Source organism: Meles meles, chromosome 19, assembly GCF_922984935.1.
Source record: "Meles meles chromosome 19, mMelMel3.1 paternal haplotype, whole genome shotgun sequence".
Taxonomy (NCBI): Eukaryota; Metazoa; Chordata; class Mammalia; order Carnivora; family Mustelidae; genus Meles; species Meles meles.
The window spans coordinates 11,322,972-11,341,782 of record NC_060084.1 but is presented as its reverse complement, the minus strand read 5'-3'; the positions used below and the strand labels follow the sequence as shown (position 1 = coordinate 11,341,782).

The window sequence follows — 18,811 nt, the reverse complement described above, 5'->3', positions numbered from 1 at the left end:
CTCCCAAATTCTTGTTTTTTGCATTTTTTGGACATTACGAGATCTGTGGTCTAGGAAACATCATTTCTTTTTTCTTTCTTAAGTATTTTTTTTTTTTAAAGATTTGTTTATTTATTTATTTGACAGAGATCACAAGTAGGCAGAGGCAGGCAGAGAGAGAGAGAGAGGGGGAAGCAGGCTCCCTGCTGAGCAGAGAGCCCAACGTGGGGCTCGATCCCAGGACCCTGGGACCATGACCTGAGTCAAAGGCAGAGGCTTTAACCCACTGAGCCACCCAGGCGCCCCTGGGAAACATCATTTCTTACTCATTTTAGCTCTTGAATTCTGGACCTTCCTCATTACTCTCCCCCTCCCCCCCCCCACACTTAAGCTTTTGAAATTTTCTAAGACTTAAATAACTTCTATACCTTCATTAGTGGCAGAAACATTTTTTTCTGTCTCTTTGCAAACTGCAGCAGTGGATTATGCTCCCGGTGTCCAGTTTTCCTTTGTTCCCTGTCCCTTTAAAGCAGATGCATTTGCATTTTAAAGGTTTAAACTGCTGCTTGAATTCTTGAGATCTCTTGTTTTTGGTCTAATGCCATTTGCTGGATCATATCCCTCCTCTGCCTATATCCATAAGTGCATTTAATTGCTTATAACAGAAAACTTAACCTAAAGGACTTCAAACAAGGGAAATGGGATTATATCTTGTATATATAATAAGTGCTGAGGCAGTTAACTTCAAAGATTTTTTAATTTTTCTGCTCTGCTATCTCTAGCTTGTCTTGTAGGCTGCTTCATTGTCAGAAGTTGGCTGCTGTAGTTCTAACAGTGGAAGAGGGACTGTTTCCTCCTTGGCTTCTCCTTTATTGGCCGGCCACCTTTCTCAGAAGCCCCTAGACTTCTCATTGGCTAGAATTTTGGCACATGCCTCTTCCTAACTTCTTAAATGACTAGATTGACTTAAATTTCAAGATCTGTCTTTCTTGGGCTGCAGATTGTATAACCTTCCCTGGGAATGTGTAAAGGGGAACTAAATACCCAAATAAAAGTCATCTAAAATCTTCAATTGTACAGATAAATCCTAGTGACCTTCTCTAGGAACAAGAATATCCACCCAGTAGTGGATTATTATTAGCTGTTATCATCAGCCTGGACTTAACCTTTTGAGTTCTCATTTTTCTGTGCTTTACCTTGGGGTTTTTAATATGTTTCTTTAGCATATTTTCTTTTATTCCCCCCTTTAAAAATTTTATTTATTTATTTATTTTACTTGAGAGAGAGAGCACAGAAGGGGAGGGAGAAGAAGATCCCTGCTGAGCAGAGAGCTCGATGTGGGGCTCAGTCCCAGGACCTTGGGATCATGACCTGAGCCAAAGGCAGACACTTGACTGAGCCACCCAGGTGCCCCTTGAGCATATTTTCTTGAAGCAAATGCCATTTATGCTTCTCTGTCAATAATAAACATTACCTTAAAACTCATTCTGCTTATCTTTTTGCTCTTTTCCTCTCAGATTCTCTAGTTTTCAGTATGGTTGTGCCTGTCAACAAGGAGGGTTTCCTCAGTTCTGCAGCTTTCAGTTTTGATAGTTTGTTGCCTTTGGGGTGTGTCTGGGGAATGAATCAGGTTTTACAAGCTTAGCGCCTTGGCACGGTGGGCTGCCTCAGGTCATAAATTTGTGCCCAAAGATATGAAGAGCTCATCTGGGCTCTTCAGAGAAGCTTGCTGATGACTGTTCTGCCTGTTTTGTGTATTTAACTGGTGGCTTTGTCCACAATATAGACTTAAGTAAATCAAATTATTTTCTAATATTTTTAAAGCAGGCAGTGGAAACTTTACAAATAAATTTTTACAGAGGTTAAAGTAGTTAAAACATGGAGCTCATTAGATAGGGTTGACTCTAGTGCCGTTGGCAAGCAAACCAAAACCTAAACCAGAGACCATATACTGAAAGCTAAGAAAACCAAATGCAAGAAGAGGAAATTTGGATGCATGGAGAGGCATACTGCAGTGTGTGTCCAGAGGGAAGACCATGTAAGGACACAGGGAGAAGATGGCCATTTGCATAGCAAAGAAACAGGCCTCAGAAGAAACCAAACCGGCAGATACTTTGAGAACTGTGAGAAAATGAATTTCTGTCATTCAGGCAACGTAGTCTGTTCACTCATAAACACCAAATCTGTCAGGTTCTTTTTTTTGTTTTTTTCTGATAGATGCCACAGTAATTTGAGTGTCCCTTATGTGTGTATGTGTGTGAGTTTTAATTTGTTAGGTGGTAAAGTCCATCTAATATTAGGAGAAGTAATTTCTGCTGAGTGTAATTTGACCATAAATACTGATGTTGGAATATTCTGGCGCCTAAGTGTTAGTGTGTGAACATCTAGAGAAACTTGGACATGACACACCCATATATCACTGGTAAGGATGTACACCTCATACCTCTTTGTGTTAGTGTAAAATGACTATCTTTGTATTACTGGATGTATGTGCATGGCCCTTATTCTGACACTTTCATATGGAAAGTAAACAGCAAATATGACAATGCAGATTGATAAAATGAACAAAATACACTTTTCAAAGATATTTTTACTGTACCGAAGTAAACCCTTACTACACCTTCATACATCAAAATCTACTTTGAAAAGTTACCATTCAGAAGAGAGAAAAATGAAAATGACAATGGTTATCCTCAGGTTTTAGTTTAATAGAGAATTTATAATGAAATGAGGAATTTTCTGGATGTTATGTGTGTGTATATATATATATATGCACACACATACACTGGTGAATATATGAAAAACCTAAAAATGTAGGAATACTAGTATTAGAGTAAGTAGTTGTGTCACTACTGCATTTTCATTGTAAAATTTTTTATGTTTTAAATAGACAAAGGAAAAAATACAAGCAAAGATTACTCAGTATCGTGGATTTATCCTAATTAATTTGATCATTACCTTATTGGAGATACTAAGATAGTTTCTAGTTCCTATTAAAGCCCTCAGAGCTTTGGAGAAAAGCTCACTTTTATGAACTCACATCAGGAAATACAGTATCCTTTTCATTTTTTATATGAGAAACTAATTTCAAGTTTGCTTTCCCATCTTGCTAGCGGGGAAATGTGTGCTGATATGTCCCTGGTAGACCTATTTTCACTTGGGTTTGGTTACGGTTCATGGATGTTCCTGATTGATGAACGTGGTGATTACAGAGAGGAGGTCATGTTTGTCAGAAAAATATTTGGTTCAGAAGGATTCCGCAGGCCTGTCTGGTGGCTAATGCCTATGGTGCTTCCAGAGGCTGGATGCAGCTTAGTCAGTGAAAGGAGTACAGAAAATAACCACTGCCCACAAAGAAGTTAAGACTTCCATTTGGGGGGCGCCCGGGTGGCTCAGTGGGTTGAAGCCTCTGCCTTTGGCTCAGGTCATGATCCCAGGGTCCTGGGATCGAGCCCCGCATCTGGCTCTCTGCTCTGCTTCCTCCTCTCTCTCTGCCTGCCTCTTTGCCTACTTGTGATCTCTGTCAAATAAATAATTAAAAAAAAAAAGACTTCCATTTGGGTTTCCAGTAGTTTTCTCGTTCCTCTTGCACTAATCCTGTCCCAAACAGGATGACTTCATTGTTGACTGTTCTTTAAGTTGCACTGATTGTCCATCAAAAGAAGAGAGGCCTGGACCAGGTTCTGAGAATGACTTCTTCCTTCTGAAACTCAGGCCCTGGTGAGCTTTGTAGCATATGGAACACAGCCTGAAAATCATCTTCACTGAAGCACAGTTGGGGTCCTGGAGGGTTCTCTTTCTGTGGATTGGGACTCAGAGAAGGTAACCTTTTCCTCAACATCTGTGGATAACAGGAGCTGACATAAGGCTTGAGGTTTCTACACATTGCTGGTGCTGTTGGCTGAGAGAGTGGGCTGGTTCTTCGGCTGACTGTGCTGCAGCCGTGTGTATCTCAGGGTGTACCTTCTTGAGGATCCCATTTTGCTGTCAGCCTGGCACACCTCATCCCACCTTTGCAGAGCGTAAGTTATGTCCACCTGTGGCAGATCCTGCGACTGGTGGTGTTGATGCTCAGGCCGAGGCTCAGAATAGTCTTTCAGCTGCAATACTCCTGTGCCAGTCTGTTCTATGTGATTCTGGCATTCTTCGTGGTTTGGGAGCCAGAAAAGGGCCCGAGTGAGAGGTCCCCTGCTGAAGTTGAGGGTATTGGCAGGTAGTTCCTAAGGGTCAGAGTAGATAGAGAATTCTCTCCCTGCATAGCCTGTGTAGGCTGCACCATCATGACACTTGGTCCTTGACTCACACAAGGGACAGGATTGATAAAATCAAAACAGGTAGAAATGTTTGGTTCCTGCTGAAAGAATTAGAAAAAGCAAATTGATGAGACCTCCCCAGGGGAGTGGACAAATGAATTTGGTACTGTTGAGCTGTCAGATCTGGTCTTTCATTTGGGCCATCTGCCAAGGAATTCATGGACTTACTTCTGCTCTGCCCTGGGTATAGGGATCTTTGGTTCTGAAACCACACCTACAGGAAGAAAAGAGAGAAGATAAAAGAAGTGATTGTGGCTCTGTTTCTCATCCTGTGTAAATTGCAAAGGGGCTATTAATATAGGCCCCAATATCAGAAATATAAGTATTCCATATGTGTGAAATTCATTACTCTGATTCATATGTTCAGTATGTATGTGTGTGTGTGTGTGTGTATGTATATGTACAAATGTGTGTGTATACATATACAAACATAAATTGAGGTCATAACACTCAGCAATCAATGATAGAGGAATTGAAACTGGCTGAAAAGGCATATCATCTAGATCCCTTCCTCCCTTTAATTTCAACAGTGGATCAAAAACAAATTTTCTTGACCAGGTTGACATTTTTCTCTTTGCCAATGTGTGCATAAAAGTCCCTATGTCATATACACTGGTATAAGTCTGATCAAGGATTGTTTCTGTGCTGATAAACCGATGAATGCTACTTTGTCATGAGCTTTTAACACATACTAAACCACTGTCTCCCTAACTTTAGAAGGTACCCAATGGGAGTGATTTTCTTCTTCCAACTGGAGGACATGTGACTAAGTAGAGTTCTGGGGGTGTCACAAATTGGGGGAGAGGAGGTGGGCAGCGTGTCTAGTTGGTAGAGGCCAGGATTGCTGAAAATACCTACTAGGCACAGGACAGCCTTACAATAAAGGAATTATCCAGACCAGAATGACAGTTCCAACTGTAGAAAACCTGACACAGGGTGTTCTCAAAATAAATACTTTCACATTTCCTCATGTATTTGCGGCTGGTGATTCTAAACGGGAATACCGCTGATGGGAGTTCTTCATTTTGCAGGAGTGGGACTTGTAGTGCTAGATGTTTACCATCCCATACCTTAACGTAGCCTTGATGATTGTGATAATCTAAGATAGGCCAGTTTTTCAGCAACCCACGGGGCAGGGGGTGGATATCACATATTTCATGTCACAGACAGAACTTACTTGAATTCTTGGTTCCTGGATGCCTGTTTTTTTAGCCAGTTTTTTCCTGGTTGTAAAATCAAGCAATTGGTTCCTCTCAAAGGCTTGAAGTAGGATGTGTGATTGAGATCTTGGGACAGATGTCCAGTCTTGTCTGGCTGCTTTTGGTAAGTATTCTAAAGGAGAACATGGGAGGAGAAGATATCTTTTAGAACGGTTTTCAGGTTTTAACTGGAAACTTGAGCCTGGGAAGATCATGCTGAGTACACTTACTCTCCTTGAATCCCCATTGGTGACAGAAGAGGATGCTTGGAACTGAAGTACCAAAAGGCCCAGAAACTTGCCTGCTGAGAACCTGCCTGTCATAGCAGCTCTGGGGCTGTGCTTATCTTTCTGACACTAGGGTGCCCAGAACAAGCTGTAAGTGTCTCTCAAGATAATGACTTTTTTTTTTTTTTTTTTTGAGAACATGGGCACGAGATGCCGAGTTGTTTCCATTTTCACTGGGACCCGCTGAAGAAATGCATTTGAGCGAGTGGTTTTGTTTGTTTGTTGTTTTTTTTTTTACCTTGAGTCCAAGGCTGATGATGGTGTTGTCCTTGGGTTTTGTCTTTGCCTAAGGAGCATCCCAATTCCAATTGTCTCTGTTTCGATCTGTGGTTTTTAAACCAGATCTAAGTGGGAGAAGAAGATATGAAAGTCATGTAATTCAATCTGTGTCGGTCCAAATATCAATATAATTAAAATTGATTTGATAAACTACCACTGTGATAATATCCATAAGAAAAAAGTGATGTATTATCCTAGGAGTTACATTACTATTAGCTTACAATTCAGGACAGCATTTCTTTTATCACATCATGGTATCTCAAGAAAAATTCCCTGACTTAAGAGACACTGTCAGTTCTATTGAAGGAGATCAATATTTCTTTTTCTCCCTTTCTTACCTCTCTCATAACAGTTCTTCAATCTGTGAATGTCTTTTCTTGGCTTACCATTTCTTTATAAGAAACACCATTTTGTAATGTGTAATACGTATAGAGTTGATTGTGGAAAAGAGTTTCCTTTTTTTTTTTTTTTTTTTAAAAACGTATGTGTGAGCATGGGGCACCTGGGTGGCTCAGTGGGTTAAAGCCTCTGCCCTCATCTCAGGTCATGATCCCGGGGTACTGGGATTGAGCCTCACATGGGGATTTCCGCTCAGCAGGGAGCCTGCCCTCTCCCTGCCCCCCCCCCCGCCCCACCTCTCTGCCTACTTGTGATCTCTGTCAAATAAATAATGAAAAAAACTTAAAAAAAAAAAAGTAGGTGTAAGCAGGGTGGGGAGAGGCAAAGGGAAAGAGAGAATCTTTTTTTAAGATTTATTTATTTATTTAAGAGAGTGTGTGAGCCAGGGGGAGGGGTACTGGAAGAGGGTGAGAAGCAATCTCCCTGCTGAGTGTGGAGGCCTACCCAGGGCTCAGTCTCACAACCCTGAGATCATGACCTGAGCTCAAATCAAGAGTTGTACACTTAACCAACTGAACCACCCAAGTGCCCCAAGAATATCTTTAAATGGAGAGTAAATTAGCAAAGTTGCACTGTATTAACACTCTTCAATATTCCCTCTTAGGTATAATCAGCAATAGATAAGGAGACTCCTGGGATCTTGTACACCTTACTGTGAAACTTGCCACAGATAAAACCTATAGAACTCCTTGTTTTCTCGTTTCTGGAGTAGGGTTTGCAATGTACTTTCTAATTACTTGTTTTATTTTGATAATTTGTGATAAGACTTAGGGTGTTAATGACCACCAATATTTAACAAACCACTCCTTTATCCAGGCATTGTGCTCTAAATTAAAATGTTTCCAGGTAAGTCTTAAGCACATCACCAGATAGTCCCATGGGATCCACTTTTATGACTGGGATTTGAGTAAACTCTCTCTTTACACCTTTTACTCTCTTTTCAAATGCATGAAAAGTAAAATATTTCTCCCCAGCATCCTTCAGACAAGGGACGTTACAGCCAATGGCTAATCGGAGGCTCTCTCTCTATATAGACACAAAAATCTGAACTGATTATTTTATTGTAAGAGCACATTTTTGCTGATCTTCATTGTTTTAAATGCTGTCTCACCGGGTATAATTGTATTGTCTACAATTATTGCCTTGCTAACTGAAGAAATCCAACTTAGTTTCATTTTCATATCAGCTCTATTCGAAAAATACAATATGGGATTCTATTTCGTATATTTCTGTGTGTGAATCACACTTCAGTTATTTAAAAAAAAAACTAGCCTGAAAATTGGGAACACATGTTTCCTTATAACTACATATTAATTCTCATTCTGCAGTATTTATCAATTAAAAATTTTTTTTTATTTTTAAGTAATCTCTATACCCAGTGTTAGACTTGAACTCACAGCTCTGTGATTAAGCATTGCTTCCTCTACCAACTGAGCCAGGAAGGTGCCCCGGCACATTTCAATACTTAATGATATCTTATCATTAACATAGTGTTATAATTTCCTAAATACATAAATCTTAAAAACTTACCTCCTATTAGGAGAGCCTGAACCAGTCTGTGTATTCTCCTGCCATCAGTGAACATGCCCAGCCAAAATTTTCACAATTGGTAAAAGATATAAACACAGTTCTTGTTTTTAATATACAACAAAAAGCCCCTGAGCAACATACTGGACATAAGAATGGCCTGAACGTCCCGAGCCCAGCCCTTCTGACAGATAGTGAAATAGAAACCTATGCTTACCTGAATTTTGGAATCCGAAATACCAATTTCCTTGGCCCATTGTTTCCTGGTAGCTCTGTCAGGGTAAGGGTTTTGTTTAAACCATTCTTGGAGGATATCCTTTTGACTCGGTTGTAAACAATCCTGCCTTGCCAAGTTTCTTTTTGTAGTATGCCCGATGAAGAGAAAATGGGAAGAGGAGTATGGAGGATATGTTCATGGATTAAAAAAACTGTGTAAATCTAAGTCTTCACATTTTTTTTCCAGGTTGAAAGCCTATAAGTTCAACAATGATTCTCTATTTTTACTTTAGGGGTACAGCTAAAGTCATGCTGAATTGGAGACATATATGTTATGGATGTACGTATAATAGAAAAAAATGACAATCTGTGATATGAGTTACTGAAAATGAAAAATTACTCAGAGAAAATAGGAAGCAATAGGAGCTGGGAATCTTAATGGAAATAAACAAGTAAAACCTTAAGAAATTGAGATACATTACACAGTAGCTGGTGCTTTGTAGTAAAATACATTTTAATATAAAACATTAGGTTTTCCATGTATATTTTCTCCATTTACAGTGTCGACTTCAGAACTTTTGACAACCCACTTGTGGGACTTATGGCTCTTATTTTAAATTTGAAATTCCAGTCTCCAACTTGAAAGCACTTACCAGTCCCCCAACACAACTTACCAAGGCAAACAGCTCCTGCTCCAACAATATGCTTCTCTAATTATGATTGTGTTTTTAACTTTTATAAACTCTCAAAAATAAAGCATGTGGCATTATCCAAGAGCAAATTGCAGATGAAAACTTACCGCTTTTAGTGTTGTTCAAATCCATCCCGGGAAGAGCTGCCTGGATCTCACAGAGGTGAATGGGCAACTGAGCAGGACTCCAAGACACGCCTTATCAACACCCAGGGTGACCCACCCATTTCTTAAACGCCCTTCTATTTAATCCCTTCATTAAATGTTTAATGCTTTTAGGAAGAAACTTGAAGTAATCAGGTTAAGAAGTACAGATTCAACCAGGCAATTTTACATCTCTCCTAACGTCTTTCCAAATATGACTCTCTAGTTCACACACAGATACACACATTTCTAAGTGTTTTGTTTTCCACAATGTTTTATTTTTTATTTTATTTTTTAAAAAAGATTTTATTTATTTATTTGACAGAGATCAGAAGTAGGCAGAGAGGCAGGCAGAGGGAGAGGAAGGGAAGCAAACTCCCTGCTGAGCAGAGGGCCAGATGCAGGGCTCCATCCCAGGACCCCGGGATCATGACGTGAGCTGAAGGCAGTGGCTTAACCCACTGAGCCACCTAGGCGCCCCTCCACAATGTTTTAGTACTCTCTTTGATTATTTTGGCTTGATGATAATATGATATTGTATGGATATACATATGCCACTTTATATTTTTCCTGAGTTCTTACTGAAACACTTCTTTTTAATTATGTTCAGTTAGCCACTGTATAGTACATCATTAGTTTTTTTTTTTTAAATATTTATTTGACAGAAATCACAACTAGGCAGAGAGGCAGGCAGAGAGAGAGGAGGAAGCAGACTCCTCGCAGAGCAGAGAGCCCGATGCGGGGCTGGATCCCAGGACTCTGGGATCATGACCTGAGCCGAAGGCAGAGGCTTTAACTCACTGAGCCACCCAGGCGCCCCATATCATTAGTTTTTGATATAGTGTTCAATGATTCATTAGTGAAACACTTTTTTAAAAAGGTATTATTTATTTATTTGAGAGGGCATGAGTGGAGGGGGAGTGGGAGGCAGAGGGAGACTCAGGCTCCCCGCTGAGCAAGGAACCACACGCTAGGCTCCATCCCAGGGCCCTGAGATCATGACCTGAGTGGTAGGCAGATGCTTAACTGACTGAGCTGCCCAGGCACCCCGAAACACATTTCTTTCCATCATTGACAGTAAGGTGTACATGCCATCTTCACTAGTCTATACTCCATAGTTACTAAAAAAAAATAAGAATCTAGGTATCAATGTATTTTGTTGATTGAATTATACAATCAGTTGGGTTTAAGTAAAGGAGATTATCCTTGATAATCTGGGTGGGGCTGATAGAATCGTGGAAAAATCTTTTTTTTTTAAGATTTTATTTATTTATTTGACAGAGCTCACATGTAGGCAGAGAGGCAGGCAGGCAGAGAGAGAGAGGAGGAGGAAACAGGCTCCCCACCAAGCAGAGAGCCTGATGGGGGACCCGATCCCAGGACCCTGAGATCATTTTATTTATTTTTTTTTTTAAGATTTTATTTATTTATTTGACAGAGAGAGAGGTCACAAGTAGGCAGAGAGGCAGGCAGAGAGAGAGGAGGAAGCAGGCTCCCTGCAGAGCAGAGAGCCTGATGCGGGGCTCGATCCCAGGACCCTGAGACCATGACCTGAGCCGAAGGCAGCGGCTTAATCCACTGAGCCACCCAGGCGCCCCAGGACCCTGAGATCATGACCTGAGCCGAAGGCAGAGGCTTAACCCACTGAGCCACGCAGGCACCCAGAATCATGGAAGAGTCTTAAGAGCAAAGCTGGGCATTCCTGATGGGGCGAGTAGCTTCATTCACCATGAGAGTTTCAGCCTTCCGCAGGGTCTGCTCCAGAAATATCATTCTTGTCTATCCATGTGCTACAATTGTATAAGCCCATAATAACAAATGTCTATATATGTATATGTATATATACATGAGCACACATGTGTATGTATAATTTCACTAGATTCCTATGAGTTCAGATTGCTACTGATCCTGTTTCTCTCTTTGAGACTAAGTGATACAGGTGTTAGCACTAGAGGTAGTTCTATAAGAACAGACTTATAGATAAATATTTGTATATATTACATATAATTTAAATACATATAAACATAAATAAGTATTTGGGTCACCTAGCCAGAATCAAAGCCGTGTGAAGTGGTTGCTGAGGTCAAAGGAAATACTGTTAATATTAAATTGTTAATAATACCAGCTACTACCTTGTGACCATTTGCAGAATTGAGGATATACTAGTTATGAGAATTTTGCTATGAATCTGTATATATAGTAAAATGTTTTCTTCCCACAGTTATCCCCAATAATCCATTAATAATAGCTAACTTTATTATTATTTCAAGTAGGCTCCACGCTCAACTTGGGGGTCTGAAATCATGACCCTGAGATCAAGAGTCACATGCTCCACTGGCTGAGCCAGTAGGCATCCCAATAATAGTTCACTTTAAAGATTTTTAATTTTTTTTTTTTTAATTTAGAGAGAAATAGAGAGCACAAGCAGGTGGAGGGGCGGAGGGAGAAGGAGAATGCCAAGCAGATTCGTCAACACGCTGAGCACAGAGCCCCACAAGGGGCTTGAGCCCAGGATCCTGAGGTCATGACCTGAGCAGAAATCAAGAGTCAGGTGCTTTACGACTGAGCCACCCAAGCACCCCAATAGTTCACTTTAAATCACTGTATTTAAGGTGTATCAAAAGAGAATGATGCACATCACTCAAGGATGTTGTGTCTTCTTCTTGGGAAAGGCTTCTTAGTGTGTTTCTATTGTAGGCAGGATAGTTGTACTATATTAGGCAGAAATACCACTTTTTTAAATTTGGAAGTCATATGTGGTTTCAGGAGAGGTGTATGGCTTATACAGCTCAACAATGTGTAGACAGAAATGGTTAGTTTTATGTGTCAGTATGGCTAATCTATAGAACTTATTATCTCACCTAGGTGCTTCTGTGAAGGTATTTTGTAGAAGTGAGTAAAGTCCACAATCATTTCACTTTAAGGGAGATTTGTCCTATATAATCTGGCTGCGCCTAAGTCAATCAACTGAAAGGCCAAGAGGACAGAGTGGAGACTTCCCTGGGAAGACATTCTTCCTGTTAATTGATGTTCGCTCGTGCCCAAGAGTTCAGCCCATACAAGGAATTTTGGAATTGCCTAGTGAGTCTATAAAGTCCCATAGGCTAATTCCTTGTAATTAATCATTATATATACTGATTCTGTTTCTCTAGTTGGATGACTGAACTCTGCCTTATTTGGAAATGATGACATTTAACAGGGAAAAAGTTTGTCTGTGGATTTGTCACGGAGACAAACCATGGTTGGTGGAAAACTTTGTTGAATCCTAGAAAAATGCCTGCTCATGTTACACCACTATAAATTTTTTGGGTAAATCTATGTTAGCTGCAAAAACCTGGAAGGCAGAAAATGGGTGAAACCCACTTTGCCTGGAATTATGGATAACATAATTTTCTGTCATTATTTATTTATTTAAAAAAAGAGTCTATTTATTTGACACAGAGAGAGAGACAGCAAGAGAGGGAGGAATGCAAGCAGGGGGAGTGGGAGAAGGAGAAACAAACTCCCCGCCGAGCAGGGAGCCTGAGGTGGGGCTTGATCCCAGGATTCTGGGATCATGACCTGAGCCAAAGGCAGATGCTTAGTCATCTGAACCACCCAGTGGTGATTCCCAGGCACCCCATTTTCTGTCCTTATTTACATGCTCTTGGCCACTGTTGCCTGGGACCATTTAGAAAGAAATGAGCTCAGAAAGGAATGTGTTAATAAAGGCATAATCTATTACTATTGAAAAAAATAAAAAGAAAGGAATGTGTTGTTCAACAGGAAGAAGGGTAGGAGAATTCATGAACTTCAGGGTAAGAGGTACAGGTAGATTTTATACTCATTTAAATGAAGACATAAAAAGTTAGACACCTACTTCTTAAGAAAAATTTTATACATAGTTAAGAAATGCAAAAATCAAAGCTGGGTTGTGATTTAAAACCTTTGGTCTATGGCAAGGATTGCATTGAAACTTCGACGAGTAAGTCATTTCTCTATTATTCAAGCATTCCTGTAAACTGCCACAGGGGGAAAAATGAAGTGTGCTTTTGCCACAGACAACTGATAAGCTCAGATATCTTAGTTAAGATGAAAGAGAAATTAGGCGTAATGAGTTAGGGGGTGAGCTAACTGCATCTGGAAAGAAATGGAATCAGGGTAATAGGTTTGTACTTCTGTTTCCCTTTTTCCTTTTTTTTTTTTTTCCCTTTCTACTGCAGTCTCTAGGGTCCCTACTAATGAGGCCAAGCAAGATAAGGGACAACCAAGGATCTGGTCTGGGCACTTCAGCCAGGAAGCAGAAATTGATCTAAAAAGGGGGATCCATGCTCCCTTAAAGGTCTACACCTAAAAAGCTCCCCAGCTGAATCTTGCTACTGCTCTGTTCCAACGGATGCCATCTCCCCCCTCTTCTCCACAGATGAGAGGATGCTCACTACATGGTCCAGTCCCTATTTCAGCTGCCTCATAGCCTTGGATTTTGCTCTTTGAGATCTTGATGAAGGAACTATAGTGGGGTCTTCTCGTTGCTTTTGAATGGAAGTTTCATACTGTGTCTGGCGGAGAAGGGTAAGATTATTTAATTATTATTAAAGATTATTATGGTGTACTTTAGAGATGGAAGCTAATAACTTTGACCAAACAGATGAACCATGGTGTATTTAATAGGGTCCACTTACTTCATGCCCAGCCTCATGTCACTGGCCCCGTTAGGCCTTGTCTTTCAGGGGACCTGGACTTCACAAATTGTTGATTTCAGGCTTTGCTCTGTGATTTCTTTCAGCCAATGAGATACGAGTGGGGTTAAGGAAGCAGTCTGTACCATCTTTGAGCAGAATCCTCCATTTTTGGGGGCCATTGCTCTTTTCTCACTGCCATGACCCTTCTCTGTCCTACATAATGATGATCCCATTAAGCAGAATCCCAGAAGGATGAGAAATAGACTTTTGTTGAGGAAAGTCACTAGTGTTTGGAGGTCATTTATTGCCATGACATAATTGAGACTAAGGTGGACGTACAAATTTGGTTTTTGTATCTTAAGCTCTGAGATCAGAGTTAAGGCTTTAAACAATTATCTGAGTATTTCAAGAAACCAGTTTTTATAATTTTTATAGCCCCTTCTCTTTTAACTGCAGTAAATTTCCATGAAATTTAGAAGGGCATGAAATTAGAAACCACTTTCTCTAAACAGAAAGTTCCGAGAGACTTGCCCTATCTGAGGTGTGAAACCTAGGCGGACACTAGCAGGACGGGATCCATTTGGTTGAAGATCATGGGAAGTTACTTGCTCAGCTGGTCATGTGACCTGCAGAAAATGAGGGAATCTCCCTGGACCTGATGCTCAGAATGTTGTGTACATGTGGAAGAAAGGAGGGAATCCATATGTGTCCTTCATCCTGGAGGAGATGTTTACTTGTTCTTTAAGAAGAAAGGACACAAAGAATTAAAGGCTTCCCTGGATTTCATTATCTGGTTACCCTGATCGGTTTATCAAAAAGTGGAGACAAATCCACAGTCCCAGGGCCAATAGAAGGGGGAATTTGATTCAGAAAGTACCTGAGATGACACAGATTTAGGCCTCATCAGAGGGGGGTGAGGAGCTCTCTCCCTGGTGGCAGATGGGACAGAGTGATGTCAGGACGTAGCCAGTGGGTAGAGCATGTGAAAAATGAAGGCTATCTTTCCCAGGACTGTGGTGGTGCATGCCCTTTTCTAGAACCACAGCCTCTTCCAGTGGAGGCAGTGGCCCTGTGGTTTGCATGTCAATCAAAGCCCCTCAGAATCTGACCCATCTGCAGTCTCCTCACCCTTGTTCACTCAGACGCCCTTTCTATCCTACAAGAGGCTCCCAGCTGTCCCACTCACACAATGCATCTTTCCTACAACCGTGCCTTTGCTCAAGCTGCCCCGCCAGGTGAGGTAATGACACACTTTCTGATACTCCAGATATCGACTTCTTTCATGCACACAGTTCTTACGTAATGGATAGTCACAGATTTGACCACAGATTGTTGTAGGACCCTAACTATTTAATTTAACTTCCCTAATGCTCATCTTACTCCATCGGCTCTAATTTCACTGCAGCAGTAGCCTGGAAGGTGTCAACCCCGAGTGGGGCTGCAGCTAAGAAGGAAGACGCACTTGTGTGGACACTACAGTCGAAGAGACCTTAAGTGACGGGGGAATGGAATCCAACCCTGTTCCCCCAATAGAGTGACAAGGATCCCGCATGGCACAGCCCCTGTAGGAGAGGGGCAGGGAGGAGGGCACCTTTCCAGCCAGCATTTTCCGGATGGCCCTGCCCCAGGCTGCAGGGGCCAAAGGGACTGTTCTGACCCTTTTGAGGGCCTGCCATCAGTGTTCCCAGTCCTGCTGCTGAGTTCCTTGCCCATTTTCCTCATCCCCCATGGTTTGGCATTTGTTACTCTTGAAGAAAGTCCTTATAGGATTTCCACTGAGGCTGGGTGATTTTGGGGTGAGGTCACGGAAACAGACATTTTTCACTGGATTTTGTGCTGCCACATACGGGGATGATTCTATGATTGGTATTTTAATAAATCTTATCTTTAGGAACCAAAGCTTGAGCAAGGCCGGTGCTATAATTGTGGAGGAGAAGCCGTCACCTGTGTTGGTCAGGAGAGAGGACAGTTGGTATTTTGTGGTTTAGACAATGTTCTAGTTTGTCTGTTCTGCAGAAGAACACCAAGACATAACTGAGGGTACCAGGCCTGGTCCTGGCCATTGGGGGCAGCTTTGCTCTTTCTCATGCGTTTCATCAAAGTAGGGGCAGGAGGTGGGCTGGAGAATTGCAGCCCATCTGCTGGAGCCACTGTGCTGTCTGCTCTCAAATATGGGTCTGGAGTAAAGATGGAAAGGAAAAGTGTTGTCAGAAATAATGGAGCCACGAGGAGTCCAACTGGGGAAGGAGGGAAATCTGGGCTGGTGACATCCAGGACCTGTTGCAAAGGGAAGAACCAGAATGCAGGCAGCCAGGGTGTCCTGGGTCATTCCCCTGAGAACCATCTCTTTCCATTCTCTCCCGATGTCTGAACCTTCTCTACCTTCCCCTCTCTCCAACTCTCTTCCGTCTGTTGCTGTCCCCTCCCTCTCTCACATCAGCCATCTCAGTCCTGGAAAATGCTGAAATGGCAGCTTGGGGCTGGTAAGTGCTGGGCTTCCTCACTGCTAGATGCCGCCTTGGAAGCGTGAGGGGGTAGAGGAGGCTGAGCAGTGACCCCATTGGAACACCGCAGCGTCTGTCCTATAGCACATCTAGGAACGTTCCAAAGAGATAGTGGAACTGATACGAAACAGAAATTTCTACTATGGAAAGCATTTTGAGTAAAATATTCACAGCACTGAAAAAGTACTTCAGGGAAAAAAAATTGGCTCTTACCCTAAATAAATGTTGAAGCCATTCGTGACTTCAGAGAATAAAATGGCAGTCGTGCCCTGGATCCAGTAGGAGTGTGTGTGCGTATGTGTGCACATGTATTTCTTAGACGAATGTTGGGTGCCAAGTTGACTACTGAGTCATTCTCGCCTGTGCACAGCAAACTGACTCTCTTAGAGACAAATTTCCTGAGGAGTTTACGTTGCATCTTTGTAAAACAAGGCTTACCCAGTTTGGGGGGTGGCATCTGAGGAATTTTTTTCTCCCCCAGGAGGGCACACCTGTTTCCCAGAAATTATGCTCAAGCTCTTAAGAAGAACGACGAGGAAAGATGTTGGTAATCACTGAATGTTAGCCTCGGAGGTCTCCTTTAACTGAAGAATGGACAAGTAAGTGGCGTATTTTACAATGCAATATTATTCAGACATGTAAATTAATGAAATACATGCTATTAACACAGGCGACCTTGCACAGAAGGCCACCTTTTGTTTGATTCCATTCCTACTGAAATGTCTGGGGTAGACAGATACATAGAGGCAGAAAGTAGGTGTGGAGTTTCCACTACCTGCTAAGGGAGGAGGGAGAATGGGACTGAGCACTGGTTGATAGGGGATTTCTCTTTAAAGATGATAACAATTTTCTAAAATTAGCCAATGTTGAAGGTTGTACAACTCTTCCAATATGCTGAAAACCACTGGATTGTGCACTGTAAAAGGATACACTTTATGGTGAATAAATTACATCTCAATAAAACTACATCTCCATTCTCTGTAATCAACTGGAGATTAACTCATAGAAAGACAGTACAATGGAAAGAGTTGTGAAATATTTACCCTCCAAGTAAGAGAATGTGTGGAGGAAACTTTCCAAAAACAGTTCACATTGAAAAACTGCTTCCAATGAACGTGTAATTTAAGGAGTCACACACTATCATGAAATTTAAGGCCATTGCTATTAATGGTTGTCAATGTACTGTATTCACAGGGCACACATTTTAGATTAAAATCATCTCATTTGCTGTAACTTGAGTACTTATATAACATATCTTTGGCCAGAAAAAAATTTTTTTTGTGCATTTAATTGTGTGGCTAACTCCAAAGAAGATACCGACAATATTGGAAATTTCTTTTTTTTTTCTTTTTATTTATTTATTTGGGAGACTGAGATCACAAGCAGGCAGAGAGGCAGACGGGGGGGGAAGCAGGCTTTCTGCTGAGCAGAGCCCAATGTGGGGCTTGATTTCAGGACCCCGAGATCATGACCTGAGCTGAAGGCAGAGGCTTTAAACCACTTAGCCACGCAGATGCCCCAAATATTGGAAATTTCAAAAGCATGGAATGCATAGTACAATCTGATTAATGTTGAAAATGAAAAGACATTAAAACGTAACTCAAAAGCATCCATTCCCTTCCAGTGGTTCACTTTCTTTTTTCAAAAAGAAAATAATATCAGTATAAGGAATGTCACTGTGTCTATTGGCCAAGTGATAGTGCATGTGATTATGAATAAGTATTAATGTTAAATTTAGGAAGTATTGCCCTAAAAATTATGAAAATATATTTTACCAATCACTAACATTGGTAACAATAATTTTATACAAATTAAGTTTCTATTAATCAATATTTAATAGTACTACATCATTATATTGATAAAATATAATTATTAATCATTAGTTCATAACCCAGGCTCAATAATATGAACCCAGGTGATATAAATATATGAATAAAGTTAGAATTTGTGATATGTTTCCTATTAGAACACTCAGTTATAATTGTTTAATGTTTTTGTTAATTATTATATCATTTAAATTATAGTTATTATTATATCATTTAAAGTTACCCTTTTATTTTAGATGCTTTCACGTTGTTCTGGTTTCCTAAGATATTCATGCCACTTTGCTCTTGACTTCCAGACTTCATAAAAATCAACGTATCACTGAATCCTGCTGTTTTAAAATCTGAGGCCTCTCACTGTCTGGGTGCTATCGGCAGATATGTAAGTTCTATTGTCAATCATATTTTATTTGTAGTATTCAAATTAAAAAGTTCAAAATAAAAAGTAAAATTCCCAAGAATGTGAATTTTATTAAATTTATTATAAATTATAAAATTCACATTTTATTAAAAGGATCCTGGGATCCTTCAGAGCTCTCTCATGTGTGTACAACCATGGGGGGCCGGGGCATTTCTCCATAAATAAACTGGGGAAGCTGGGATGCTAATGACATGCGAGAAAGTGTGAGGCCCTGGGCACTTTGCATAAGTGGCCAGAAATGAGAAATAAGAGTCCTAGGAAGTGTTTTCACCATCATAATCTGGCCTGAGGCTGGCCGTGGTAGAACACTAGGCTGGGGTGTTCGCCTGGGGAGGCCCAGTGTCTTGTGGCCTCGGATTAGATCCGAG

General features: G+C 40.9%; 1 protein-coding gene and 1 long non-coding RNA gene across 2 annotated transcripts; one reads left to right on the top strand and one right to left on the bottom strand.

Moving 5' to 3' along the window:
* Nucleotides 1-3,931: 3,931 nt before the first annotated feature.
* Nucleotides 3,932-9,023, bottom strand: DUXB (double homeobox B). The gene is given in 9 exon segments (XM_045986719.1): nucleotides 3,932-3,971; nucleotides 3,973-4,159; nucleotides 4,162-4,284; nucleotides 4,287-4,506; nucleotides 5,470-5,624; nucleotides 6,017-6,122; nucleotides 8,201-8,310; nucleotides 8,313-8,411; nucleotides 8,999-9,023. Coding segments are annotated over 9 exon segments (1,065 nt in total).
* A 4,440-nt stretch (nucleotides 9,024-13,463) lies between these two features.
* On the top strand, nucleotides 13,464-18,372 carry LOC123931746. Its single transcript, XR_006816296.1, has 3 exons — nucleotides 13,464-13,585; nucleotides 16,681-16,798; nucleotides 18,322-18,372. It is a non-coding gene; the product is annotated as an uncharacterized LOC123931746 (long non-coding RNA).
* The last annotated feature ends 439 nt before the right edge of the window (nucleotides 18,373-18,811 follow it).